At 50.6% G+C, this 13,442-nt stretch overlaps 3 protein-coding genes across 7 annotated transcripts in view; 1 reads left to right on the forward strand and 2 right to left on the reverse strand.

The window, feature by feature from the left end:
- The window catches only part of LOC310826053 (interferon-induced protein with tetratricopeptide repeats 5-like), a 202,848-nt gene that overhangs the window by 79,185 nt on the left and 110,221 nt on the right, over positions 1-13,442 (forward strand). The gene's annotated exons all lie outside the window — the stretch shown is intronic.
- On the reverse strand, positions 1,298-6,523 carry ATP6V1F (ATPase H+ transporting V1 subunit F). The gene is made up of 2 exons (XM_083701059.1): positions 6,283-6,523; positions 1,298-2,461 (listed from the first exon to the last, which is right to left on the reverse strand). The coding sequence occupies exons 1-2, from the start codon at positions 6,438-6,440 to the stop codon at positions 2,260-2,262; spliced, it is 360 nt and encodes a 119-aa protein (XP_083557185.1). The 5' UTR covers positions 6,441-6,523; the 3' UTR covers positions 1,298-2,259.
- FLNC (filamin C) overlaps positions 9,002-13,442 on the reverse strand; it is a 124,565-nt gene continuing 120,124 nt past the window's right edge. For all 5 annotated transcript variants that reach the window (XM_083699720.1, XM_083699719.1, XM_083699717.1 and 2 more), the window contains 3 exons: positions 12,361-12,579; positions 11,216-11,440; positions 9,002-10,424 (listed from right to left, as the gene is read on the reverse strand). In XM_083699720.1, the coding sequence (XP_083555846.1) occupies positions 10,237-10,424; positions 11,216-11,440; positions 12,361-12,579 (632 nt within the window). In that variant the 3' untranslated portion in view covers positions 9,002-10,236. The remainder of the gene's footprint in view (positions 10,425-11,215; positions 11,441-12,360; positions 12,580-13,442) is intronic.

Below are 13,442 nucleotides of genomic sequence, written 5' to 3' on the forward strand. Positions count from 1 at the left end.
AAAGGGAAATGTGTGTGCGTCTTATGGAGCGAATGCAGGCTGCGCAGCTATCCCAGAAGCCAGAACAGCAAGAGGGATTGCTGCTTTCACTGCGCAGTGATCCCTCTTGTTGTTCTGGCTTCTGAGATTCAGAATGTTTTTTCTTGTTTTCCTCCTCCAAAAACTAGGTGCGTCTTGTGGTCTGGTGCGTCTTATAGAGCGAAAAATATGGTTGCCTGTATTTGCTGCTCTGTCCTGAATTTCTTCACCACTTTCGATGTGTGACAGGGGGCTAGGTCCTGCTGCAACATCCCAGTGCCGTCAGGATACCTCCTTTTCCAGCTCTGGAACAGCTTTCTTTCGTAGAACCTCAATATATTGTGGCGAGCGCATCGTTCCTTCTGTTGGCTGCAGGCTTCCGACACCATAATGATCAACTGACTTTTTGTGTTTGTTTTGAATACAGGATTACGAGTAAGACAGAAAACATGCTTTGTTTCAATTAATTTGCACAAGGATGTAGGTGACATTTGACATTACCCTTCAATCTTCCCAGTAGCGGTTGTTTTGTTATGAATGGGTGCCCCTCACCCCAATGGGCAAAGACACAGCACCCTGTGTCTTGCAAAGGCAGTCCCATCTCTTGGAGACAGGAGAATGAGCTAGTGTCAATAATAATAATAATAATAATAAAAAATTTTATTTATACCCCACCCTCCTCGGCCAGAGCCGGGCTCAGGGTGGCTAACATCAGTAAAATTACAATGGAAACATAATGGGGGGAGGACCCAGTTTAAAATACAGGTTAAAATGCAGTCTCATTTTAAAAGTAGCCGATAGATCAAGACCATAAGGGGAGGGAAACATAAGGGTCAGACTGAGTCCGAACCAAAGGCCAGGCGGAACAGCTCTGTCTTGCAGGCCCTGCAGAAAGATGTCAAGTCCCACAGGGCCCTGGTCTCTTGTGACAGAGCGTTCCACCAAGTCGGGGCCAGTACTGAAAAGGCCCTGGCCCTAGTTGAGACCAATCTAACCACCTTGCGGCTTGGGACCTCTAAAGTGTTGTTATTTGTGGACCTTAAGGTCCTCTGCGGGGCAGACCAGGAGATGCGGTAATGTAAAAGGGGGGGGGGAGGCAGAGAGCTTTGCCTACTGCTGGCGTGCTTGCTGCCAGCTCAACAGACATGGGGCAGCTGAGTTGGAGAACTTCCTCATTGCAGTTTCAGGGAAAGAATGACCCACACAGTCAAAGCTGAAAATAATTCCTGGCTCTGGACAGGAGATGGAGAGGAGGAAAGAATACCAGTGGAAAAAAGGATAGTGATTCACAGGAAGTTTTTATTGAGTCCACTCCAAGTGTTGGTTCCTCCCCTCAATTTAACAGGTTCATTCACAAGGAATCACAAAAATAATAACGACGATTAGCTATTATTAAAGATCACATTCAGAACAAAACGAACAGCACAAGTCATAAACATGGAAAAGCAGAGAATACGGTTGGGTGTCGATTTTCTCTCTGAGACTCACCCCAGGCAGGAGTTTTGCAAGAAACAAGTGGTATTCGGTGGAGAATATTTGTGCAAATCGGGGGCTACAGAGAGATCTGATGGAGGACGGCAGAATGAAAGCGGCAGAATTTATTCCCGGCGCGACACCACCTCTGATGAGGTATAATGACATTTTCTCCTGCATGCATCCTCGAGACGCAAATCTGCTAGAATCTGCGTTTCAGTTTAATTAAAGATCACTGGTTTGCACTTCACAGATAGGAGTGTGTGTGTGTGTGTGTGTGTGTGTGTAGATTTGGGTTGTAAGTGTATTGCTGCATCAACAACCAGGGATCAGGACTTTAGCCCTGAAGGACACGGAAATGTTGGGCCTTCAAAAGATCCCAAATTGTTCTGCTGAGAAATATACCTTGGGACCCCCTTTTGTGGGGTGGAAGAAAGGGCCATAGGAGTATATGTAGAGGTTCCCTGGTCAATTACGGCACCAGAGGGAACTCAAACACAGCTCCAGTTATGCTGGGGGGCGAGGGAAGTAGTGGCAGCACTCCTATTGCAGCAGAAAGTGCGAAATTAGCTCCCAGCTGTCCCCACCCTCCCAGCTCCCAAAATACAGCAGACACACTAGAGAGCTAGAAATTTCAAACAGCAGGAACGTAGGGGACCAGAGGGACAACCCCTGGGCAGGGAGAGAAAGGGTGGTAAATGTGCCGGAGCAACAGGAGAGGAGGGGAAGGCTCTTGATGGAAGAGTTGATGCTGGAGGGGCAGCCGGTCTATCGCAGGTCCTCGGCAGAGAACATTCCCTTGGCGCGGCGCAGGATCGAGTCCTTGGAGGCATCGTAAGGGTGCTCTTTGGAAGGGATTTCCAGCACCGCCGGGATGGACTTGGTGTGGGCGTCGATGGCGTGCCGGATCATCTCCGCAATGTACTGGTTGATGAGGACGATGCCAATGTCGTCGCGGCACAGGAAGCTCCTGGGGACAGGGAAGGGCAGAGCAAAAGAGGGTCACTGCTGGCCTGCCCCAAAGGGGGTCCCTAGTACTTTCTGGGGGCCGGGAGACAGCCGCCAGGCCAGCTGGGTGACTGGTACCTGGAGCCTGTTGCAACAGCAGACAAGGGGGAAACGTTGTCTCATTTATACCTCAAAGCGTTGCATCGCAGCTAACCGATTGAGGTTGAATCCTGATAAGACAGAAGTACTGTTTCGGGGGGACAGGGGGCGGGTGGGTGTGGGGGACTCCCTGGTCCTGAATGGGGCAACTGTGTCCCTGAAGGACCAGGTGCGCAGCTTGGGAGTCATTCTGGACTCACAGCGGTCCATGGAGGGGCAGATCAATTCTGTGTCCAGGGCAGCTGTCTACCAGCTCCATCTGGTACGCAGGATGAGACCCTCCTTCCTTGCAGACTGTCTCGCCAGAGTGGTGCATGCTCTGGTTATGTCTCGCTTGGACTACTGCAATGCACTCTCCATGGGGCTACCTTGGAAGGTGACCCGGAAATTGCAACTAATCCAGAATGCGGCATCTAGACTGGTGACTGGGAGCGGCCACCGAGACCATATAACACCGGTCTTGAAAGACCTGCATTGGCTCCCAGTACGTTTCCAAGCACAATTCAAAGTGTTGGTGCTTTAAAGCTCTAAACGGTCTCGGTCCAGTATACCTGAAGGAGCATCTCCACCCCCATCATTCTGCCCGGACGCTGAGGTCCAGCACCGAGGACCTTCTGGCGGTTCCCTCCCTGCAAGAAGTGAGGTTACAGGGAACCAGGCAGAGGGCCTTCTCGGTGGTGGCACCTGCCCTGTGGTACGCCCTCCCACCAGATGTCAAGGAAATAAACAACTATCTGACTTTTAGAAGACATCTGAAGGTTTTTAATATTTGATGAATTATTGTATTTCAGTATTTTGCTGGAAGCTGCTCGGAGTGGCTGGGGAAACCCAGCCAGATGAGTGGGGTATAGATAAATAATTATTATTATTATTATTATTATTATTATTATTATTATTATTTATTGTGAGATCTGCAATAATAATAACTTTAGGGGGTTAGATGACCCTCAGGCTCCCTTCCAACAAGACCAGCACAGAAGCCACACTGCATTGAAGGAGAGACAATCTCAGAAGTGGACCCTGGCCCACTGCAAGTTCAAAGCTTCCCCGCTTCGTATGCACCAGCCAAGAGCCACCAGCCCCCCGGGTCAGCAAAGGGCACATTCAGCAGAAGGATCTGCCACAAGGAGCTTCTTCAAGGTCACAGGAAAAGCAGGCAGGTCCTTCATTGGGTGCCAGGCAGCAGAGAGGGCTGGCGGAGGGCGGCTGCGGCCGGATCCGAAGGGCCTGGCTGGGACAGGGTGTTTGTGTGTAAACAGAGCACTGCCTGAACCCAGCTTCTTCCAGAAAGGGGGTTGGGGGGGGGGGAGAGAGAGAAAGCCACCCATTCCCTTTGCTGTACACCAGGCGTGGTCAACTCCCAAGAGACTGCGATCTACCCACAGAGTTAAAAACTGGCAGTGATCTACCTCCCTTTTTGGGGGTGCAGGGCAAAGTGGCTGAGCTTTTTTTAGGGGAGCCAATGATCAACCGGTGATCTACCACAGACGTCCAGTGATCTACCATTAGATCATGATCTACCTGTTGGAGATGCCTGCATGTACACAAAAGGGGCTTAGAATTGCAGGGCTGGGACATAAATATTCGATTTTTAAGAGGGGCAATTCGAGAATGAGTTATTAACAGTGACTGGCCTTTCAGGCTTCCTCCATGTGATTGGAGTTCCCTTTTCGAATAATAAGAATTATGTGTCAGGGGGAGGAGGCATCAGGATTTTAGAGATGCTTAGGTGGGGCATGGGAACCACTGATCTAGTCCAATGAAGGAATCACAGACTTCAGGAGGCAACGCTGGAAAGTACCACAAAATTGCATTGGAGCGTAAATATGGTTGGGTTGCACTCAGCGGCCTGGGTTCAGATGCCATCCCTAAACTACGCTTGGCATCAGCCTAAGGCATGGGTAGGCAAACTAAGGCCCCGGGGGCTGGATTCGGCCCAATCGCCTTTTAAATCCGGCCCACGGACGGTCCGGGAATCAGTGTGTTTATACATGAGTAGAATGTGCCCCTTTATTTCAAATGCACCTCTGGGTTATTTGTGGGGCATAGGATTTCATTCTCCCCCCCAAAAAAAAAAATATATAGTCCGACCCCCCACAAGGTCTGAGGGACAATGGACCGGCCCCCTGCTGAAAAAGTCTGCTGACCCCTGGACCAAGGTAAGGTAAAGGTAAAGGACCCCTGGACGGTTAAGTCCAAACAAAGGCAACTCTGGGGTTGCTGCGCTCATCTCGCTTTCAGGCCAAAGGAGCCGGTGTTTGTCCACAGACAGCTTTCCGAGTCATGTGGCCAGCAGGTCTAAACCGCTTCTGGCGCAACGGAACACTGTGATGGAAACTAGAGCGCATGGAAACGCCGTTTTCCTTCCCGCCGGAGCGGTACCTATTTATCTACTTGCACTGGTGTGCTTTTGAATTGCTAGGTTGGCAGGAGCAGGGACCGAGCAATGGGAGCTCACCCCATTGCAGGGATTCAAACCGCCAACGTTCTGATCGGCAAGCCCTAAACTCTGTGGTTTAGCCCACAGCGCCACCCGCGGCCCTAGGGCAAGGCTGCACAAGCTCTAGGGCCCAGGAGCCACCCTCCCCACTCGTTTCCCCTTCTGCTTTGGGAAGGGCCATTGTTGCGTGGCAGAGCATCTGAAATGTAAGAAACCGGAAACAGACGAGGGCAGAAACAAGCCACATTTATGAGAACCAGGCCCTTGCTTTGAATCCTACCAGCAAGGTCACTGGGGGTGACCTTGCTGGGCACCCTCTGATTCTCTCAGCCCAGCCTACCTTGTAAGGCTGTTGTTGTGGGGGGTGAAAAGAGGAGGGGTGGGGGGAGCCACGTAAATGCCCCTATGGGGCTCCTCGGAGGAGAGAGAAAAGGGGGGGGAATGTCAATAAAATTCAGAGGACAACAAGTGGATAATGGCGCTTTTTAAACATATATATATATATAAACATACATATACATAAACATACACACACATATAGCTGTTCTTTCAGATTTGCATACACACACATAAACACACACACACACACACACACACACACAGAGACAAACATATATATATATATACACACACACAAACACACATATCTGTTCTTGCAGATTTGCATACACACACACACACACATACACACACACACACACACAAACACACATATCTGTTCTTGCAGATTTGCATACACACACATACACACACACACACAAACACACATATAGCTGTTCTTGCAGATTTGCATACACACACACACACACATAAACACACACACACACACAGAGACAAACATATATATATATATACACACACACACACACAAACACACATATCTGTTCTTGCAGATTTGCATACACACACATATACACACACACACACACACAAACACACATATCTGTTCTTGCAGATTTGCATATACACACACACACACACAAATATACACACACACACACACACACACACAAACACACATATAGCTGTTCTTGCAGATTTGCATACACACACACACACACACACATCTGTTCTTGCATTTGCATATTATACACACACACACACACACACACACACACAAAGAGGACCCTCCCCCCCGTGCCCGCAGAATGGTCTCTCCCGAGGACCCCCCCCGTCCCCGTCCCCGGGGCGCCTTGGTCTCTCCCGCGCCGTCTCCCCGGCAACCGCGCCCCCTCCCCCCTCACCGGAAAGCGTCCTCGATCTCGGCCAGCGCCGTCTCCTTCTCCACCACCAGGAAGTTGGGGCGGCGGTGCTTGTCGAGCTCGCCGACGCCGCCCAGCAGGAACCCGGTCACGGTGTCCTCGTCGCCCAGCACCGCGATCAGCTTCCCCCGGCCGGCCATGGCTGCTGACGGAGGACGAGGAGGAGGAGCGCGCTTCCGCGAAGAATGGCCCCGCGCAGCCGCCGTAAGGAGGTTTTATGCGGCGGGCGGGGGAAACCGCGGGGAGGGGAGGCGCAGGCGCGGTGCCCGCGGGGGGGCGTGCCCTCCTGAGACGCATGCGTGGTGGCGGGTGGAGAAGCTTTACGGAGAAAGGGCGGAAGAGCAGCCTCTTCCACAGAGATAAGAAAAATGCAGAGTGATACATGGGTTGTTTTTACTCCGGGTTAACTAGACGCCTTTTTGATTTCTTTCCCTTGATTTGGCCGGATTGTTTGGGGAATGAGTTTTTTTCCACATCTTCAGAGCAAAGAACTAATTGCAGCCTTTCCTTCAGGAGCATAAAGGTAAAGGACCCTTGACCATTAGGTCCAGTCATGGCCGACTCTGTGATTGCAGCGCTCATCTCGCTTTACTGGCCGAGGGAGCCGGCGTACTGCTTCCGGGTCATGTGGCCAGCAGGACTAAGCCGCTTCTGGAGAACAAGAGCAGCACTTGGAAACGCCGTTTACCTTCCCGCCAGAGTGGTACCTATTTATCTACTTGCACTTTGATGTAATTTCGAACTGCTGGGTTGGCAGAAGCAGGGACCGGGCAACAGGAGCTCACCCCGTCTTGGGGATTCGAACCACCAACCTTCTGATCGGCAAGTCCTAGGCTCTGTGGTTTAGAGTTAGACCACAGCGCCACCCATGTCCCTTTTAATCATGAATTATGGGTGTGTGTAAATTAAAAACTCAGAAAGGAAAAAAGGGTTGGGAAAGGGAGGGTGCTGAGTTTACCCATAATGCCAAGCCATAGTTAAACCACGGTTTGTAAGCTAACAATAAACCATTGCTTCATATTGTGTTTTGTTGCCGGTAAGCAAAGCATAGAATTATAGCGTTAGAAGGGGACAAATTGGTTCAACCCCCTGCAATGCAGGAATCACAACTAAAGAGGCACGGCACATAGAAACATGCGCAGCTTAAGAATTCCATGCCATGGAATGTGCAGTTAGGAATAGCATTAAATTTCAGAAAAAAATAATAACTGGATATGACAAAGATGGGACCTGACCCAATGGATTCAAATGACAATAAGGAGATTTCAAGTCAACATTAGAAAGAACTTTCTGAAGGTAAGAGCCATTCGATGCTGCAAATGGAGAAGACTCAGGGCTGGATTTAGATTTGATAAGGCTCTAAGCTACTGAACAGGTGACCGGGGTGGTGCAGTGTTCTAAACCTCTGAGCCTCTTGGGCTTGCCATCAGAAGGTTGGCGGTTTGAATCCCCATGATGGGGTGAGCTCCCATTGCTCACTCCCTGCTCCTGCCCACCTAGCAGTTCGAAAGCACGTCAAAGTGCAAGTAGATCAATAGGTACCGGTCCAGTGGGAAAGTAAACGGTGTTTCCGTGCGCTGCTCTGGTTCGCCAGAAGCGGTTTAGTCCTGCTGGCCATGTGAGCTGAAAGCTGTACGCCGGCTCCCTCGGCCAATAAAGCGAGATGAGCGCTGCAACCCCAGAGTCATCTGCGACTGGACATAATGGACAGGGATACCTTTACCTTTATAATTCACGATTATAAAGATATTAAGGTTTGCAATTAATTACATCACATTTAACCTGTCCCTAATAAGAGTAGCTTCCCGTTTTTCCTAAAACTCTCTTGCTGATTGTCTCCTTCCCTCTCGTGGTTGTTCGCATCTCAAAATGTCGTTCATCATCGCCCCAGATTTTGCTCTTGAAGGGGTCTGTTCTTGGTGTCTGTTAAACAACCACGGTTTGTAGCCTTATGAGGCTTTGCCCTCGGGTGGGAAAAATATTGCGCCCGGGAAAGGGAAAATGGGAGTCAACAGACACTCAAGGAATAGTTTCGGAGAAAAAGCTTTAATTCTACCATCCATGAACTGGTAGAAGGAGCAAGTGTGATAGCTCACAAACAAGCACGAGTTCACAGTCATATGCACAGAGTATATATTCCCCTTCCAGTTCCCTCCCCTTTCTCCTCCCTCAGGAGTCCTGCCGCATGTTGTGTTTCCTGAGCATGTACAGAAAGCTCCTGTCTTGGACTCTTGGCACCCTTCCCAGGAAAAGGGAATGAGAGTGGTTCAGAATGTCCAAAGATGTTGCAACTGAATGAGATAAGATTCAGTTCTCAGGCTTGCTCTGACAGAGCCTATTAGCTTTTTGAAGCCTTCTTGTACTGATAAAAAGTAACGGTTTGCCTTTGCCACAGAAAGCAGAGGAAAACTTTAGCTGTGGATTTTTTAGAAGACAAAAGGAATTTTGGAGATTTGAGGCCTGAGGTGATTATTGGGGGGGGGGTGACGTCGGGCCTAGGTGGTGTCACCTGTCCTCACTTCCTTCAGGTTTAGGGTTATGTCTGAACCGGGATTGTGTTCTTTGGTAACGGGAGATTAGGCTGCACCAGTAAGCCCCTCCAAGCCCTTACAGGCGTCCACCGAAAGAAAAAGGAATCTGGATATGCTCTGCAGGATTTTACCCAGCAAACGCACACACAAAAACAGGCCACACCACTGCATTTTAAAAGCAAGTCATCTTTATTGCCTGGGGGGGGCAGGTGGGCTAGGCTCTGACGCTCTGGGTCTCCCACTGCCCACCATAGGAAACATGCAACCACAAACACATTGCTATAAAAAAGCCCCCACCTCGAGGGGCTGTCAGTTACAAACAGTCCCGCCCGTGTGGGCCAGGATTCTTATCATCCCGTTTCCCCAATATTTCTTTATTATCATTATTTTTCTTTCCCGCCCCCTTTCTCCATCGTTTTCTATATAAAAAGGCTTTCCTCGCTCTTTTTCTCTCTCTCTCCGGCTTGGGCTGCCCCCATTCCCAGCGACAGCAAACCAGTTTGCGGAAGGGGTGGGAGGAGAAGGCACGGAAAACCCTCAACGGGTCTACTCTGGGGTGGGGCGAAATCCCCAAAACTTTGGCCTCGGTCAGCTGAGAAGGTCTGCTGCATAAACCCCCATCCAACGAGCAGGGGGGTCGCATGGCGGACCTTCCTGGGAGACTCTACCCCACCCAGCCTTCGCTCTCGCTTAAAACAGTATCCTTCCCTTCAACCCTCACCTGTCCCACAAGCCATCGCCACTTGACGGGGCAGCTGCTCCTATAGTTCGGGGGGGTCACGGATGACCCCGGTCCACCTGGTCCCAGCAGAAGTCTTCTAAACAACCCTGCATTCTGCTTCCCCTTCTTCCTTCACTGGGCTGCCTCCATCTCCGAAAAAGCGAAACTCGTTCAGCGGCGCCGGGAGACGAATGCCCCGGCGCCTGCGGTGTGAAAAATCTGGGCCCATAACCTGCTAAGCTCTGCCTTTCTCACCCCTCTTGCAACCCACTTTTTCGGGCAGAACCTCGTGGGTCCACTGTCGGGGGGCGCCCCGCCACACGCCCCCTACCTGGTGAACGCCAACTCCTGACACTTCCTCCTCCGCGACTTCCGGTTTCCTCCCCCCCTTTATCCCCTCCCCATTCTGAACCCACCCTTTCCCAGCTACAACGGTGCACACCCCTTGCCCTTCCCCCCCGTCCCCCCCCCACAAACACCTTCACAGCCGGGAGAAATAGTTAAAAAGGCAAAAAAAAAAAGCGCCCCCAAACAGGCGAAAGGAATTGTCCCGAGGTTTCTCGTGGTGCTGGCCCCGCCCTGGGGCAACGTGGGGAGGGGTTTGGGAGGGGGGCAGTCTTTGGCGTGGGGGGGCGCAGGGCGGGGCCCAGACGAGGGGGGATAGGTGCCAGCCCCCTCCTCCTCCTAAGGGACGTTGACTTGGTAGGGGCTTCCGGGAACGCTCTCGTCGCCCCACTTGACGATGAGGATGTAGTCGCCCTTCTCCTTGACGGTGTACGTGACGTTGTAGACACGGTTGCCCATGTGCTTGACATAGACCTCGTCGCAGGGGGTCTTGGGGCCGTGGACCCCCACCATCAGCATGTTGGTGCCTGCGGAATAATCATAAGAAGAATAAGAGTCAGAAGAATTAGGATTGCTTTAAAAACTACCATATTTTTCGCTCTATAGGACGCACTTTTCCCCCTCCAAAAATTAAGGGGAAATGTGTGTGCGTCCTATAGAGTGAATGCAGGCTGTGCGGCTAAGCCCAAAGCCAGAACGCTGTTCTAGCTTGGGGTTAGCTGCGCAAAGCCTCCGCAGGGCAGCGGGGTGCCTTCACCCCGCTGACCTGCGGAGGCTACAAAGGCTGTCCCTGAAGCCTCAAGCCTTTGCAGTGCAGCGGGACCTCGCGCTGAGCTCTGAAGTCTTCAGGGATCTTTGAGGCTGAAGTCTTCAGGGATCTTTGAGGCGCGCAGCCTTTGCGCTGTTCCCCGACCTGCTCTTTGGGGCTGCCGGGGGGAGAAAGCAGCGCTTCCCCCCGCCAGCCCCAAAGAGCAGGGCGAAAGGAACCTGAAGCCCCCGGAGCCCAGAGGCTTTGGGTTGCCTTCACTGAAGCCTCCAGAGCGAGAGGGGTCAGTGCGCACTGACCCCTTTCGCTCTCCAGGCTTCCAAGGTAGCCTCCTGAAGCCTCCAGAGCGCAGCGGGAACTCCTACTGCGATCCGGAGGCTTCGGGTGAACGCACCTTGAATGCACCTTGATTTAGAGGGGGAGAACAAGAAAAAAATTATTTTTTCCTGTTCTCCCCCTCCTATGGTCTGGTGCGTCCTATAGAGCGAAAAATACAGTATCTCACAAAACACGGCTCCAACCACAACATTCCAGAGATTCCACGATGCTTACCAGCCTTGCTGCAGTCGACGGTGAAAGTGTTCTTCTGTCCAACAAAGGCTTTTGTCAGCCCAGGCCCCCGGGCGACCACCTTGCTGGCATCGGAGGAGAACTTGGGCAGGGCGCTGTAGCTGCCGCCCACCGAGGATGATGAAGATGAGGAGGAGGCCCTGGTCACCGTCTCCACCAGGACCGTCGAGGTTTCGTGGAGGCTGTGCCCGCCTGACAGGCGGGGTCCTGGGGAAAGGGACAGAGAGGCAGGAATGAAGAGACCCCGTTGGCTTTTTTCACGTAACTGACCTCTGGAACTTCCTGCCACTGGAGGGAGGTGACAGCCACCGGACTCCAAGAGCGGATTAGGCAAACTCGTGGGCTATGGGTGGCTCCTAGGCTCTGCCTCTGTGGTGGTGGCCCAAGAGGGCCACAATAAACATGAGAAGGTGTACCCCTGTAAATCCTTGAGTGTGCTTCTAATAGGGAAATTATGGTAGCCTGTTGCTTAATGAAACTGATGGATATGATAATCTTTATTGTCATTGTCCCATACAGAACAACGAAACTGAAAAAATCTACATCAGACATTCAAAAACTAGCAAGCCTGCTATCCCAGGTATCCCAGCCTGGTTAACCCCCTAAAAACTCTGATACCCCATAATTAAAGACAACATACTCCCACAGAGACTCCTTACACTGCGTTTAAACCCAAATCGCATTTGGATAGAAGCTGTTTCTCAGGCGGCTAGTCCTAGTCTTTATAACCCTGGACCTTCTTCCAGAAGGCAGGAGCTGAAAGAGATCATTTCCGGGGTGCGCACTATCCTGCGCTATCTCTGCCGCTTTCTTATGGCACTTGGGAGCATAGATCCAAGGTGGGAAGAGTGCACCCAATTATTCTCTCCGCAGTCTTTACAACCCTGGACAGCAAGCTTCTGAGTTACACAGGACGCTTCTTCTTCTTCAGGGTCTACTCTAGAGGGAAAAGCTGCTAGTTATGGCACGTCTATGGACCAGTTGTGAGTTTGGTCCTGGTGCAAAGGATGCAGATGCTGTTCTTCCTTGGAACGCTGTTTGGATCTGCCTCTAGCGGGGGCGCCAGAGGGATCTTTGCACCGCGACACCGGATATACGTAAGACGGCCCACCTCGCAAGATATCTACCTGTGACCTTGGCCTTGAAGGGACTGCCCACGATGTGCTGGGGTCCGCCGTACTTGATGGAGATGAGGTAGTTTCCGGGCGCCATGGGCATGTAGGTGACCTTGTGGCCCTCGGGGTACTCCTGGCAGTCCATCTGCACTTTGGAGGGGCCGTCGATGGTGACCGAGAGGGCCCCCGACCCTGTGTTCCGCGTCTTCACGAAGAACTCGGAAGAGACACCTGCCGAAGGAGAAGATGGGGGGTTAAGGAACTCTGAGCTGCGAGAGGACGGGGGAGAAATTGAGAAAGGCCAGCCCCGCGGAGCGCTTCCTCAGCTGATAATTTCATTGTTCTTTCCCCCCAAAATTTAATAATAATAATAATAATAATAATAATAATAATTATTATTATTATTATTATTATTATTATTAATACCCCAGCCACTCTGGGCAGCTTCCAGCAAAATATTAAAATACAATAATTCATCAAATTTTAAAAGCTTCCCTAAACAGGGCTGCCTTCAGATTTATTTATTTATTTATTTATTGGATTTTCCATATTAAAATGTACATTCACAACATACTATATATAAAAACAAGATTCCCAAGAACCTCCTCCCCTTTGTGGGTCTTATTGTTAGTCCTTTCCTTCTGCCTCTTTTATAATAATCCAGATTTTTATATCTCCATAGCTCCTTGTTACATTACAAGTGTTACTGCAGTCCCACTAACAGTTTTAACCGTTTGCAATTAAGATAAATTGTAAATTCCCCCTATTCCTTATTAAAGTTTTGGTCCTCCTGATTTCTGATTCTTCCGGTCATGTTTGCCATTTCAGCGTAGTCCATCAACTTAATTTTCATTGTTCTATCATGTTTCCTAAACTGCTTTGCCAGTCGTTGGGGTATATATATATATATATATATATATATATATATATATATATATAACTTTCATGAAATAAGTAACCACTAAGAACGGCTAAGTAATTTGTAACAACTGGGGCCTGAGCTTGCTCCCTCTTCCTCTTCCCTCCTCCTCCCTTCTTCCTTTTGTGCTGTCTCTTGGAAGACCACTGCAGGCGGGGGCTGACTTTTTTCTCTG

The sequence above is a fragment of the Podarcis gaigeae genome, assembly GCF_964106915.1.
Source record: "Podarcis gaigeae genome assembly, chromosome: 10".
Taxonomy (NCBI): domain Eukaryota; kingdom Metazoa; phylum Chordata; class Lepidosauria; order Squamata; family Lacertidae; genus Podarcis; species Podarcis gaigeae.